This window comes from Gadus morhua, chromosome 3, assembly GCF_902167405.1.
Source record: "Gadus morhua chromosome 3, gadMor3.0, whole genome shotgun sequence".
NCBI lineage: Eukaryota > Metazoa > Chordata > Actinopteri > Gadiformes > Gadidae > Gadus > Gadus morhua.
In genome coordinates this window covers 11,912,674-11,927,673 of record NC_044050.1, presented here as the reverse complement: position 1 = coordinate 11,927,673, position 15,000 = coordinate 11,912,674, and the positions used below count along the sequence as shown (strand labels likewise).

The 15,000-nt window shown below is 48.6% G+C and overlaps 2 protein-coding genes across 4 annotated transcripts in view; one reads left to right on the top strand and one right to left on the bottom strand.

Annotated features, from left to right (window-relative positions):
• pvalb7 (parvalbumin 7) overlaps positions 1-7,779 on the top strand; it is a 21,883-nt gene extending 14,104 nt beyond the window's left edge. Inside the window, exons 1-5 of one of the 2 annotated variants that reach the window (XM_030352899.1) lie at positions 548-571; positions 5,506-5,570; positions 5,793-5,925; positions 6,395-6,504; positions 7,137-7,779. In XM_030352899.1, coding sequence (XP_030208759.1) covers positions 5,510-5,570; positions 5,793-5,925; positions 6,395-6,504; positions 7,137-7,162 — 330 coding nt within the window. In that variant the 5' untranslated portion in view covers positions 548-571; positions 5,506-5,509 and the 3' untranslated portion in view covers positions 7,163-7,779. Of the gene's footprint in view, positions 1-547; positions 572-5,505; positions 5,571-5,792; positions 5,926-6,394; positions 6,505-7,136 lie in introns of those variants that run through there. The other variant, XM_030352898.1, reaches the window with a different exon arrangement.
• Positions 7,780-9,114: 1,335 nt separating this feature from the next.
• Positions 9,115-15,000, bottom strand: part of baiap2l2b (BAR/IMD domain containing adaptor protein 2 like 2b) — a 9,182-nt gene continuing 3,296 nt past the window's right edge. For both annotated transcript variants that reach the window (XM_030352843.1, XM_030352844.1), the window contains 10 exons: positions 14,501-14,572; positions 14,066-14,155; positions 13,293-13,424; positions 12,493-12,597; positions 12,265-12,367; positions 11,383-11,590; positions 10,863-10,928; positions 10,261-10,561; positions 9,793-9,833; positions 9,115-9,509 (listed from right to left, as the gene is read on the bottom strand). In XM_030352843.1, coding sequence (XP_030208703.1) covers positions 9,434-9,509; positions 9,793-9,833; positions 10,261-10,561; positions 10,863-10,928; positions 11,383-11,590; positions 12,265-12,367; positions 12,493-12,597; positions 13,293-13,424; positions 14,066-14,155; positions 14,501-14,572 — 1,194 coding nt within the window. In that variant the 3' untranslated portion in view covers positions 9,115-9,433. The remainder of the gene's footprint in view (positions 9,510-9,792; positions 9,834-10,260; positions 10,562-10,862; positions 10,929-11,382; positions 11,591-12,264; positions 12,368-12,492; positions 12,598-13,292; positions 13,425-14,065; positions 14,156-14,500; positions 14,573-15,000) is intronic.

Sequence of the window (15,000 nt, the reverse complement as noted above, 5' to 3'; positions counted from 1 at the left end):
ATTGCTCAAAACGAATAGCCATCTTTACCCTGCGTTAGTGTTTAAATCTTTTTACGTTTTTTTCTTTTAACGGTTCTTTATCGTTAGTATGGAACTTACACCAGCTAGAGGGGAGGTGTAAAAGATAAGTTATAACTTAGTGTTACGTTGAAACTATCTGCTTGGTGCAACTGCTATTTTTTTAGTAGAGTGTGAAGTCGAACGTTTGGGTGATTTACGTTCAACGTAGCCTAAGTGGGACCTTACGTTCTGCTGGTGCAACTGGACCCTGGTCCCTATCTTACTCCTTAACATGCCTTTTGTTATTATGAGTGTTTTAAGAGGTAGGGCGGTGTGTGTGTGTGTGTGTGTGTGTGTGTGTGTGTGTGTGTGTGTGTGTGTGTGTGTGTGTGTGTGTGTGTGAGTGTATGAGGTCACATGTGTGTGTGTGTGTGTGTGTCTCGGGGTGCTGGTCGTGCGTGGCCTCCTGATAACATAAGCATGACCTAACTAAACAGTTAGTCACCGAATTGCTCACAGTCGAGTGCGTGGACACACATACCTACTACCCAGTGTGTGTGGTTGAAATCAGGTAAGTGGTGGATGCAGCTTTGGGGTTTCATTCGTCCGTCAACATAAACAAAATGCCCCTCCGTCTCTGCCACCTCCCTCGTTTCTCAGTCAGTTTCAATTCATCCATGAATCCTTGGAAATGTGCCGGGTGGTCTCGTATTGATGATATGTCATATATAGTGGAAGACCCATGCGACTAGAATAGCTATAGCCTACTTAGATAATTGAACAATAACCCGTTTCTAACTAATGACATTTGAATGATGGCTCTTAAATCTAAACCTACATCACCTTTAAACAGTGTTTAATCATATGGTCACTAAATGTCAGCAGATTATCTTGGCAGCAGTGTGTGTGTGTGTGTGTGTGTGTGTGTGTGTGTGTGTGTGTGTGTGTGTGTGTGTGTGTGTGTGTGTGTGTGTGTGTGTGTGTGTGTGTGTGTGTGTGTGTTAGAGAGAGTGAGAGAGGATAGAATGTGAAAATATGTCTATTAAATTAGGGTGTAATATGCACCTGGGTTTGTTGTGTCTTTGTATGCATTTGTTTTTGTGCGTACGTGCTTGTGTGTGACACACACAATCAGAGAAAAGTTTTGTGGCAACAATTTAGGGAAGTGTCACATGGGTGTGTGTGCGTCTCCTTTGGTGTGCGTAGGTTTCTATGACTTGTCAGTCCCTCCAGAGAAATGCAGCGTTTTTTTGTGATTGTTGCAACCATAAATCCTTGATTATGCGGCACTTTTTCTTAAAAAATGCGATGAAATATGCAGCATATTTATGAAATTTTATGCGATGAAACATCTTTTCGATGTGGTTCACGTCGCGTAATTACATCACTTCATAATATTCCCATGGCAAAAGGAGGAAATGGCTGCTCTTTTCCTCCTGTTGAAAATGTTGAAGTAAACGCAACATTTTTCAACTAGATATCTAAGATATATAACTAGATATATAACAAGATATATGTGACTCTTTTGCAACGAAAATGCGGGGATTATGAAATCATGCAAGCCCCGCATATTTGCGGCAATTTATCCGGTGAAAGTGCGGCTTATTTGAAAAAATGCGGCCCAAGCATGAATATGCAGACTTTGGCTGATTATGAGTTGATTTATGCGATCGCATAATCGCGTTTTTTGAGGTACTGATACGTTCCGTGTATTGTCTTGCAAACTTGCTATTCTGCAGGGTCTTCTAAAATGTCAATCTTAGTAGCCGCGTTTACATGGACACATCTGATCCGCATGGATTTCTATGCGGAATAGAAAAATATCATATATACTCCTCATTCGGAATACGATTATCTGTTCGGCATAGAATTGTATGCCGAATAGTAGAGGTGGTGTAGTCCGTTTTAATCGACATGTATACACTTATTCCGAATAGATTGGGATTTAACTTAGAGCAGCTGCAGTAGTTCGCAATTGGTCCACTGAGCTCCGTCGGTACTTTTATGCACACCGAACTTGACCACTGTCAAGGAAAGTGGATTTATTGCCTGATTCACGTCTTTGTTACCACTCCGTAAGTAGTCCGGTAAGCGTGTCCGGTTGCTAAGCGACGGGACATGGGTGTTTATTAACGACGTGTTTGCGCATTGTAATGTCCGCGCGCGTCCGAGATAACTGTAAATGAGTAGGCTACTACTAGTACTTTTGCAGGTTGAACGTTAAAATACTTCTTAATTTAGAGAGACCACTCTGTCCCACCAGTCTTGGCTGCGGACTTGCATTCAAATTCCTCTTGTTTGCGGCGGAGGTGGGGGTAAATATAAAGATCGGACGTAGCTGTGCTTTCATTAAAATCAAATTCACAATGCCAAATAGTGATAAGACGTCCATTATGTCGCCGCCAGTCCAGAGATGTGTCAGGTGTGCGCGAGAGACATAACGGACACTTTTGTTACTGCCATGTCTACAGTACATTCTGATCACATTTAGGAACAGATCTATTCCGCATAGAAATCTATGCGGATCAGAAGTGCCATGTAAACGCGGCTTGTGTTTCATGTGATGTAATCTGGTTTCACATTCCGTTTCCGCGTTGTCTGTAGTTTAGTTTGGGCCTGTTTTCCTTGACCCCCTGGGGAGCGCAGAGAAGCAAAAGGTGATAAGGAACTGCCTCAACCACCTTCTCAACCTCTTAACTAAGGAACTTCAATCAATCGATTAACATCTGGTTAACAAAGGCTTTTGGTTTATTGGGGGCCAGCTGCCCTCAAGGATCCGATCTAAGTGTGTAACAACTCCTGGCTTTAGCCACTCAGTAGACTTCTCCTTGCGAACCTTTAGAGAGATGAAGGGCGAACGCTCATCAGAGGTGTCAAGGGGACACCAAAATGCTCTGGTGCCTGATATTTCTGTGTGTGCTGGTCGTGTGTTTAAGCTCCGTGGTTTAATCTCTGATCCACACGCTCAGTAAGAAGGGACTCTCCGCTCACCCAAAGACCCCTTCCTATCAGATCCTGTCGACCCGCTCCAAACAAAAACGTAATCTGCTCCTGTTCAAATCTCAGAGGTGCAAGTACGAGCTCCCTGCAAGTTACAAGTAAAAACACGTTCATCGTTCCCCCTCCGCTGTCCTCTGCTGACCCCCACCATCACCTACCCCCTCACCTGCAATGTACACTCCTTGAGCATACCTGGTACGTTCTACAATACAGTCTGTTTTATAGGGGTGGGAAGGGAGCCGATTAAAATGAGTTCATTTAAGCCTGTAGACACAAAAAAACACAAGCATAATCATCTTCCCCTGCACTCACCCCCCGTTCCTTCTGTGGCTCTTCCGAAAACAGCAGTTTAGAGGTAAACTGTGTGCGAGGGAGTGCGTGCGTGTGTGTGTGTGTGTGTGTGTGTGTGTGTGTGTGTGTGTGCGAGTGTGTGTGTGTGTGTGTGTGTGTGCGTGATTGTGAGAGCGTGACGGAGTGTTCTGTGCAAACAACCTTTCCCGTCTTCCTATACACCTACTTCTTTGCCCTGCTGCTACCCTCCCTCACGTGTCCTGTTCTTCTATCTCTCTCACTACTTTTATCTCCATCGACTCTTCAACCTCTCCCCCCTCCTCCTCCTCTCTCCATCGACTCTTCAACCTCTCCCCCCTCCTCCTCCTCTCTCCATCGACTCTTCAACCTCTCCCCCCTCCTCCTCCTCTCTCCATCGACTCTTCAACCTATCTCTCCTCCTCCTTCTCCTCTCTCCATAAACTCCACAACCTGACTCTCTCCTCCTCCTCTCCTTCTATCTCTATCAAATCTACAACCTCATTCTCTCTCCTCATCTCTCTCTCTCTCTCTCTCTCTCTCTCTCTCTCTCTCTCTCTCTCTCTCTCTCTCTCTCTCTCTCTCTCTCTCTCTCTCTCTCTCTCTCTCTCTCTCTCTCTCTCTCTCTCTCTATATATATATATATATATATCGACTCCTCCACCTCTCTCCTCTCTCCTCCTCCTCGTCCTTCTCCTCTTCCTCCTCCTCGTCCTTCTCCACTTCCTCCTCCTCTCCATCAAATCCCTGATCTGTCCCAATCCTTCAGGGGGAGGAGGAGGAGGAGAGGACGATGAATGACTGAATGGCTGGAGGCTGACATCTTCCAGCAGGGAGTAGATTAATGGGCCGGGTCTCTCTGGGTCTTATCTGAGAAGAACCAGAGTACAGAGTCTATTGAACCGCTCCAGGGGAGGACAATGGGAGGAGAGGTGTGCTGTGCGCTGGTGAAAAGAGTTTGATTTAATCCGGGGATAATTAGGCTACAGTATGCTACACACACATTGAGCCATAGCGCAGTGGTAGACATGTATTGCGAGTGCATTGTGGAGATAAATAGATTGGGCTGCTCAGCACTGTAGGAGGCTTTTCCAAACCAAGCCTCACATGGCTAGACCCGACCGCTGTAAGCTAATGTATTCAGACGCTGCATAGAAAGATACAAGGACATAATGTGCGCTGTATTGTAGTACTTAACTATTCGTCACCCAGTCAATGGCACTGGATTCGGTGTAAGTCGTGTCTTACAACATGCTTGTTATGCATGTAGCATTCAACTGGGGAGACCTCTTCGTTGAGATGGTGTAGAAATGTGCTGACATGTCTAGGAACAGTTTTTCATCCATTCTGAGATGATGCAAAGTAGTTTATCTCTGGTGTCAGCCCTGTGTTGATGGCATGCAGCGAGGTAACACCATCCCTGCAGAGAGGTTACACCATCTCTGCATGTTTGGCATGACAATACATATTGCCATATGAATTATTAGTTAAAAATGTATCTCTCTCTCTCTGACTGTATGTGTATTTAGAGATGACATGTGAAATAATTGAATAAAGTATTTGGATGTGCGCGCGTTTCCATTTTCAAAGAGTGTGTGTATGGGTGAGTGTGTCTGCTCTCACATCCTCTCACCTGAAAGGTCCTTTCGATTGCGGCCACACACACACAACAACCTAGACAAACACACTCAGGTACATTGTTATTTAGTTTCATATGAGACAAGCAATTTCTTCAACCACCCCCTTCATCATTAACATGACAACTTAGCTTGTGGTAACCTGTCTCCTGGGGATCAGCTCAGTGCTGCCACCTGTGGGAGCTTCTGGTGTACTGTCCTCTACTGGGTCATCCAGAGACAAATGTCCCCTATTTTACCAGCTGGTGTTGAGTTTATCAGACATTACGAGCCATTGCACAATCCATCCTTTTGTAACACTACACATGGGAGAATCCACACAGATCACACTAGATCATTGCTACTCGACATCACACCTGGTGGTAAAAAAAGGAGCCCTTTGTGTTAACTCTCCTCCATCCTCAATCACCCAGGATAGGTCCATTTGTTGACTCTCTCTCCCTCTCTCTATTCAGCTGTGAACTCTGCTAGAGACTTACTCAGCTAACTCTCCTACTCTCTCTCTCTCTCTCTCTCTCTCTCTCTCTCTCTCTCTCTCTCTCTCTCTCTCTCGTTATAGAAAAATGGCCATGACGGATCTGTTGAAAGCGGAGGATATCAAGAAGGCTCTGGATGCCTTTGCAGGTATGGTGACTCCCGAATCAATCTCATCACCAAATCAACAAAAACAAAGATCAGACATCAGTAGACATCTACCTGTCTCTCCCCTCCCTTACTACCTATCTCTTCCCCTGTCCCCTCCCTCCCATTCTCTCCCTCCCCCCCCCCCCCAATCTCTCTCTCTCTCTCCCTTCTCCCACTCTCTCCCTTTCTCTCCCTCTCTCTCGCTGTCCCTCGCTCTCCCAGTGGCGGACTCGTTTGACCACAGGAAGTTCTTTGAGCTGGTGGGGATGCGGGCCATGGAGGCGGACAGCGTGAACAAGGTGTTCCAGGCCCTGGACGTGGACGCCAGCGGCTATATCGAGGAGGAGGAGCTGAAGTACGTGCACCAATGTAAACCTAGAGACAGCCGTAGCGCGGGGAAGTCCATCGAACGATTTGAACCAAGACGAGACGCATTGCAAGTGGACCTCCCCACCGAAGGGTTCTAGGGACTGAAGACACCAATGTTCAGGTGTTGAGTTGGAGAGAGACTCATTGGGCCATTATAACAACCTTGATCCAACCGACGACCCGATCATAACCTTACAGTCTCAGCGTTGACTTAAAGCTGAAACTAGAGGTTTATTTTACTAACTCACAGTCCGTCAAATGGGCACCTTCGAAGTCAGAGGTTTATTTTTCATCCGTTTTTGTCAAGTGCCCCAAACATTCCCTCCCGCCTTTCCCCCCACACACGCACGATCACACAGAGACAAACACTGAAACACACACCCACCCACACCCACACACACCCACCCACACCCACCCACACCCACACAGCTAACGTCCCCTCCGTCCTGCCCCAGGTTCGTCCTGAAGGGGTTCTCCGAAGAGGGCAGGGACCTGACCGACGCGGAGACCAAGAAGTTCCTTGACGCTGCCGACAAGGACGGCGACGGGAAGATCGGCATGGATGGTACGGAGGCCAGGGGATACAGACCCCTGCACTGTTAGGAAACGATCACGTTCCCCAGGGGGTGAGGGGTCAGTTTGGTGGTGAGGTCATCACATCTGACCCGGTTGTCGAAAATTGATAAAGGTCACTGACAAGCAGGTGGGGGATGATCAAAGGTCAGGTATCTTCATCAAGGTTCTGGGTTTGATAAATACTGTCTGCAGGTGGACTTTAGACATTGAGTTCTGAACCCAGAACATTTCAGTGAATTTTGGGATCCGACCGACCCCATAGCCTGACCAATATAGGGGTCAGGGGGTTTCTATCCCCAATAACTGCGGGACTGTCGACATTGAGATCCACAGCCAGAACATTCAGTGAATTTGGGACTCTGAACCTATCCAACCAATGTGGTGGTGAGGGTGTTTGACTACCAGCCAAAGGGAACAAAGGGAATATTCCAAATGACCACATATCGAAAGCAGACATCAGGGATTGGCTGGGAATAAAACAAAGCACCTTTAGGCAGAGAGGCAAACACCGAAAGGTTGGTCTGGCATCAGACACTCTAGACGCTAGACTACGTTATGTTCTGGGGTCCAACCTAAGCCCTCCCGACTCCGTCACTGATAACGATGCTTTGTGTTTTCCAGAGTTCCAGGCCTTGGTGCACGAGTAGCGGGCTCGCCTGCAGCCGACCCTCTCTCCACCCAGCATCCACCCATCTCCCTGCTCCACCTCCCGCTCCACCTCGGAGTATCGCACACGCACACACACACACACACACACACACCTATCCGCCACCACCACCACCACCACCACCACCAACACCACCATCATAGTGTCGGACCAGACCAAGGCCTCTCCCCTGACCGTGTGCTTCCAGGAGATGACCACCAGGGGGCGAGTCTTGCCCCTGACATACACACCACTGTCACGTTGAAACGGGAGAGATGTACACACATAAGCTCTGAGGGCGGGTCCGGGCGTCAGTGGTGTGTCGCGCTGCTGCCTATGTATACTAAATGCTAGATCCTGCTTCTAGATGTGATTTCGGTTAAGTCTGTCGTACCTGCAAGATGTTCCCAGTGGTTCGCTGGCTGCTCTCGAATAGAACTGCTGTCCCCTGCCTCAAATCTCTCCCACTCCTCCTCCTATTCCTCCCTCTATCCCCCTGCTCACTGCCTCCTCTCCTCTGTGTTCTCCATCTCTGCCTCCGTGCTGTGTGGCTCTCTGAAGAGACACCATGTAGTGATTAAAGTGATGACAATAAAAAGAGACGAAATCCGACAGGCACTGCTTGACGTTTTGGATGTTTTGTTTACTGGAGTTTCAACTGCAGCCCAAATGTAAATGAATAAACGCATACATATAAAAATACACGGAGCGACAACAGACGAGAGGAACACAAACCACAACCAGACAACTTCATATCGGCGGAGCTCTGCATCATTCCACAGCAAAAGTATTGATACACATAATGTTTAGATTAAAGGAAGATGTCATTATGTTATATAAGCACTGGGGTTACATTCTCCGGCGTTTAGTCTATTAGCTGTTTACAAGGTGGATATACGCTTATTTAAAATTAATGTTTTTAATCGCAAAACACAACAATCAGCCCACACAGAGCTAGAAACATAGTCCACAGTCTCAAATCCCCGACCATGATACGTATAATGTTCAATTATGGGTGTCTTAATCATATATTAACATATTGTACACTTAAAAAAGGCAAAATAGTATGATAATAATTATTTTGCCATCTCCTACTCTTGTGTGATCTCCTGTTCAGCATTAACGTTTGCATAAAAGAACTTTGCATGTGATGCTTAACAGGACTACAGATGGAATAAAAGAGAGTCTATAAGGTTTACATGAAATATCTACATTCTACAACAGTATGTGAACTCATCTGTTTGCAGGAAGGGCCCAATGCGATCCTCGTCGTCTCAGCCTGTTCACACATAGTGGCAGTCAGCGGGAGACCCCTGCTGGGTTTGGACTCAAGTAGGTTTCAGATGTCTACACAGCCATCATGTTTCACAACCTCTGAGAACAGGCGGAGACGTGGTTACCATGGTTTTCCGGTTTGAATTTCTTTGGATAATGCTGTGAATCATAGTTAGCGATAGAAATAGGACTCGTAAGAAAAGAAGGTATTGCATGGCAATGTTTTAGGGAAAGTAGGCTACGTGACTTGAAAAGACCTCCGTGAGACATTTGGTCAAGACGACCTTTCTCTCGTCAATCCAGATTGAATGTTATCACCATCTCTTGTTGAACCGTTCCCGTCTGTTTAGACAGAGAAAACATCCCTCTTTTCATAACCATCTAAAAAATGTTTTCAAACTGTGAGTAAATAAGGTTCACAGCGGGGACACTCATGTGAAGGAGTAAGTATATACAGGTATTTGACAAACAATGTGTGTATCTGTGAAATATATATTCAGAATTGACATGAAAACAAAGCGGTTAAACAAGAATATAATCATAGCATTATTCGTGTAATTTACAAAGCACACAAACCTCGAGGCATCTCAAATCCCTCAATTTAAGGTCATTTGATCAAACTTTGCCTCATAATTATCTGGATGAATCCCTTTGGTGAGAGTAGGACTCCCATGCTGGCCAGGGCTTGAAGGGGAACTGTCACATTCGCTATTTTCTAATATGGGAGCCTGCGGCCTGCAAGATGAACCGCAAGTTGGACCATTGTGGATGTTAATGGTAAATATGGTAAAAATAATAAATTTGGTAAAATATTTTTCTTGTGTAAAACAAAGTTGATGTGGCAGAGATTTCTCTTCTCTCTGATTTACAATATAGCCACGCATGACTTCTCCCCTTTAAGGAGGGACCTCCCTGAGGCCTGTCTGGTCTATCAGGCAGGCAGAGGAAGCTCCGTGATCACCAACCTCAGGCGGTAGGGTGACGGAGCGATGACAGATCAAAGGACCCGTGGAGCAGATCTGTCATTTGTGGTGGTCGGACGGAGCTTGACGGTGGCGAATGGGTTGGTCCCCCTGAAGACGGAAGGGAATGAGAACTAGGCTCCGGGCTGGAGTTTCATCACATAACCGCTGGCGATGAGGACACACGCATATGCACACACGCGTACACACGCACACAAGCATGAACACACACACACACACACACACACACACACACACACACACACACACACACACACACACACACACACACACACACACACACACACACACACACACACACACACACACGCACACACACGCACACACACACGCACACACAAACACACACACACACGCACAGCATGGCAGTTACCTGGGAAAGAGGGGGTTTTCTGGGCCGGCTGGTGAAAGGTTCTAAGAGAGAGAGAGAAGGAGAGCAAGACAGACGGAGAGTGTGGGAGAGAGAGAGAGGGAGAGAGGGAGAGCAAGAGGGAGATGGAGGGAGTGGGAGGGAGAGAAAGGGAGAGAGGGGGACAGAGAGAGAGAGAGAGAGAGAGAGAGAGAGAGAGAGAGAGTGAGAGAGAGAGAGAGAGAGAGAGAGAGAGAGAGAGAGAGAGAGGAATATAGAGCAAGAAGGACAGGGAGAGAAAGGGAGAGAGGGAGAAATATAGAGCGAGAGATTAAGAGCGAAAGAGAGTTAGCAGAGTAAGTCTCTAGCAGAGGTCACAGCTGAATATGCCTCCTTAAAAGAACAAATAAATAGCAGGAATTCATGGTCACTGATTAGAGACTATGCGGTGCAGTTCCGCTATCTCAGGGTCATCGGCGCCGCGGTACCTACCGCCTCGGGCAGCGGGGAGACGGGTCTGAAGTCCGCCGGCCCCCTGACGGGACCCTGTAGGGGCGGGGGAGGGGGCGGGGGCGGGGGCAGCTCGCTGTATCTCCTCCTCGCTGGGTTATTGGGCCCGGCGTCCGCGGCAGGCTCCGCCCTCGGCGAGCCGGCTCGCACGTCCACCGAGGCCCGGCGGATGGGCGTGGCCGGAGGCGGGACGTCGCCGTAGCTCTTGCTCTCTGATTGGTCGGCCGCGTTGTCAGCCGGGTCCAGGAGGTTGTTCATGCTGCTGCTCCTCACCGTGGTGTCACTGGGAGGGCAAAGGTCACGCATCGTAACGTAGGATGTTGCGTTCGGTTTTCACACTGCAAGACCGAATCACAGCTTGATAAAGGCAGTACTGCATATTAGCAATATTAGTGGCTAGTAATATGCAGTATTACTAGCAACTAAGTATTACTGCATATTACTCATCAGACTAATCATACAAATATGTAATATGTAACATATAATATGAAATAATTTGTCACTTTTGGGAGGAGATGATCAACCTGACTAAAGTGCTTCTTTCCTCCGTGCTCAAGGAAAGTAAAGACCGTGGCGCTACATACCTGATGGCTAGAGAGTTGACCTGCTCCTCAACAGGGGCCACGTAGGCTGCAGGGAACCAGCCCTGGCTGGAACAACACAACACAGGACCCATCAACACACAACAACGCAACCGTACACCGACCGACACAGAAGCACAGAACACACAACACATAATAACTCCATTCCATTTCCATTTCACATGTTTACATGATGCACAGTTTAATAAGAGTTTTTTTTTATACCTGGATCAAAACTTTAACATGATCACTCACACACACATCTACACACAGAGTATGCTTTCAAATCGAACACACATGCGCACACGCACACAAGATAAGGCAAGGCAAGGCAACTTTATTAATATAGCACTTTTCATACACAAGGCAGACTCAAAGGGCTTCACATAGGAAGAGTGCATGAAATAAAATGAAATAATAAAATAAAATAGATGAGTGAAAGAATAAAAAAGGCAAAGAAAAAAAGAAAGAAATACAAATACAAATACATGCACCAAGTAAACCCCCCCACACCTGGACCCACCGCAGGTTGGCGTCGGTGCGGCCGTACAGCCAGCCGTTGCGGGGCTCCAGGAGCAGCACGGTGACCGTCTCCCCCCGGGTGAAGGACAGCAGCTTGGGGTTGGAGGAGGCCGGGTGGGCCACCAGTGCCCGCATGGCCCTCCCCGGGGTCAGGCCCAGGGACTCCCCCACCGAGCTGGACCGGGAGCGGCTGGGCAGCGGGGACGGAGCTAGGGCGGGGAGAGGGGAGGGAGGAGGGAGGGAAGGAGGGAGAGGGGGAGGGGGGAGGGAGGAGGGAGGGAAGGAGGGAGAGGGGGAGGGGGGAGGGAGGAGGGAGGGAAGGAGGGAGAGGGGGAGGGGGGAGGGAGGAGGGAGGGAAGGAGGGAGAGGGGGAGGGAAGAGAGAGAGGGAGGGAAGGAGGGAGAGGGGGAGGGAAGAGAGAGAGGGAGGGAAGAGAGAGAGGGAGAGAAGGAGGGAGAGGGGGAGGGAAGAGAGAGAGGGAGGGAAGGAGGGAGAGGGAGGGAGGGAGGGAGAGGGGGAGGGAAGAGAGAGATGGAGGGAGGGAAGGAGGGAGAGGGAGAGGGAGGGAGGGAGGGAGGGAGGGAGGGAGGGAGGGAGGGAGAGGGGGAGGGAAGAGAGAGAGGGAGGGAGGGAGGGAGATAGGAAGAGAGAGAGAGAGAGAGAGCGAGAGGAGCAAAGGAGGGAACGAGGGAGCGAGAGAATATTTTTGAGCTACTGTAAATGGAAACATGGAAACGAGGTAATAAGGAACCCAAATGAATATGTTTAGTAAAATTCCAAACAGCCTATGGTAAACATTACGATGGCACGCAGATGCAGTTGTCGTTGTACATCGCCAATAGACAGCCGCAGCCTCCACCAGCGCTGCAGTGAGCCCACCTACCTCTAGAGGGCACTCTGCCCAGGGCCTGCTGCTCCCTGCGTGCCCAAGACATGTCTTCATCCCTGGCCACCGTCTGCAGCAGGGAGCTCACCGACCCGCGCAGCTGGATGGATAAACACCAACCACCACCATCAGACTCTTCAGCACGCACACTTGCCTCTCTGAGGGCCTCCACACACTTTTGAACCTATTATCAGATGTTATCTGACAAATGACGCAACGACGTACCTGGGCCTCCTGATCAGCAGGCGTGGGCGTTCGAGGTCTGGCCCCTTTGTTCTCGTTCATTTTCTCCTTCCACCCGTCGGCTTTCTGCTGCAGGGAGCCGCCTGTCTGGGGACGAGAGAGAGAGAGCGAGAGAGAGCGAGAGAGAGAGAGAGAGAGAGAGAGAGAGAGAGAGAGAGAGAGAGAGAGAGAGAGAGAGAGAGAGAGAGAGAGAGAGAGGTGTTTCTCTCGTTTCTTTCCAAGGTTTCTGTGATTGGACCACAAGTATGAAAGCCCCCTGTATTTAGCTGAAAGAGGCTGGTCTGTGTTCAGCTGTGTGCTGGCTAGACGCTGAGTTAGATATGAGTCTAGCTGGGCATCTGTGCATAGAATTCATCATGGTATTGTAAGGTGAAATGTCAATAACGTGTACCACATGGCCAACATGGGTGTGGCGGCAATGAGAGACTCACTCCATTGTGGAACTAAAACACACATTAAAATACAGGGATTCATTCTGTTCCTTGACCACATCAAAAGCACTCATGATAATACAGTGATTGTCTGAGGGGGTTGCCTTGTTGATGGGGAAGCAGGGGCGCCGCTAGGGATTTTGGGCCCCATGAAAAAAAACTTTACAGGCCTTCTGTATTATAATTTCATCATCATTAGGGGCCTCTCTGGGCCCCCCTCCATCATGGGCCCCTAGAATCCGTCTCCTTTACCCCCCCTTTTCGGCGCCCCTGTGGGGAAGAGCAGTGGTTGGCTGAGTGGGATCTACCTTATTGATGAGGAAGAGCAAGAATTGGCTGATGGGGTTATACCTTGTTGATGAGGAAGAGCAGTGATTGGCTAAGGCCACAGTGCTTCTCGGCAAGGAAGCGGTACCTCCTCTCCTCCTCCTTCAGGATCTCCTGCTGGCTCTGCCTCAGGTACTGCATGTACTCACTGTTCTCCTGGACACAGGGGTCAGTGTGCGCTAGCATACGCAAGAACACGAGTGTGTGTGTGTGTGTACATATATATATATATATATAGTATTTATTTGTGTGTGTGTGAGTGTGTGTGTGTGTGTGTGTGTGTGTGTGTGTGTGTGTGTGTGTGTGTGTGCGTGTGTGCGTGTGTGTGTGTGTGTGTGTGTGTGTGTGTGTGTGTGTGTGTGTGTGTGTGTGTGTGCGTGCGTGTGTTTGTGTGTGTGTGTGAGTGTGAATTTGTGTGTATTAATGCCTCTAAGCATGTGTATTTGTCTGTCAGGGTGTGTGTGTGTGTCTGTGGGTGTGGTGGATGGTTGGTTTAACCGAGTCAGGTGGATTAGACTCTGGGGATGGGTGAGGCTGCACACCTGGGGTGTACTCTGTGATCAAGGCCCACAGGATAAACCATCCATCACTCACACACTCAGAAGGGCTCAGACATATCAGTATTCAATCCCTCGCTCTGCAGGATACAAACGTTTCAACCCTCCAGTAAACCGGTTTTCTACAACATTTACCCGTTGGGAGAGCCCAGTGAAGCCACCTAGGTGGAGTGTGTCAGGGTCACCTGCTACAGTGGACTTGTAGATTGGTGTGTGTGTGTTACAGCTTAACGTGTGTACCAGTGAGTCCCTGAAGGTCCCTCGTCTGAGTTGTTTCTCGAGGGCCTCTGCTTGGTTCCTGACCTCCAGCTCATACACCCTGCGGCTGCCCTGGACACACACACACACACACACACACACACACACACACACACACACACACACACACACACACACACACACACACACACACACACACACACACACACACACAAACACACAGAGACACACACACAGACAGACACACACATACAGATACACACACACACACACACACACACACACACACACACACACACACACACACACACACACACACACACACACACACACACACACACACAAACACACACTCACACACAAATACAAACACACACCATGAAAGCCAGGCTTATCACAAGCCTCCACAGTACTCAAAACACTAGGGTCAAACTGAGGACCTCACTGCAGACTCACATCCATGTATTCCTCATCCAGCTTCACCTTCTTCTCCATGGCCTGCAGAACCTCGACCTGGAACCAGCGGAACTGCAGCAGTGGAAATACACCCGGCCCCCACAAGTCATGAACAGGAGGATGTGTGTGAATCCACATCTCAATAACGAGCTGGGCGCCTCTGTTTGATCATACTGCTGATCCACCTGGGGGTCATTGCTTTAGTACGCAGTCTCTCATGGCTCCCTGGGCTCATCAGGGAATATGCGCTGTTCATCAGCAGAACGGTTTAGAGGCAAACCCCCACTGAGGTCTCCCGTAACACCGACCTTGGTGCTTCTGACAAATACTGATCAGGCAGCAGGATTTACTATCACGGACCAACCTCACTCAATTGTATTTGGAAAACATGTGGAATAGGGAACCCTGATTTTCCAGGCATTTAAAATTTTCAGTCAACGATGTGAATAAGGGTGTGTAAGAGTCAGTGGTAGAAGTGACTCAAGGCCAAGTCTAGTGCA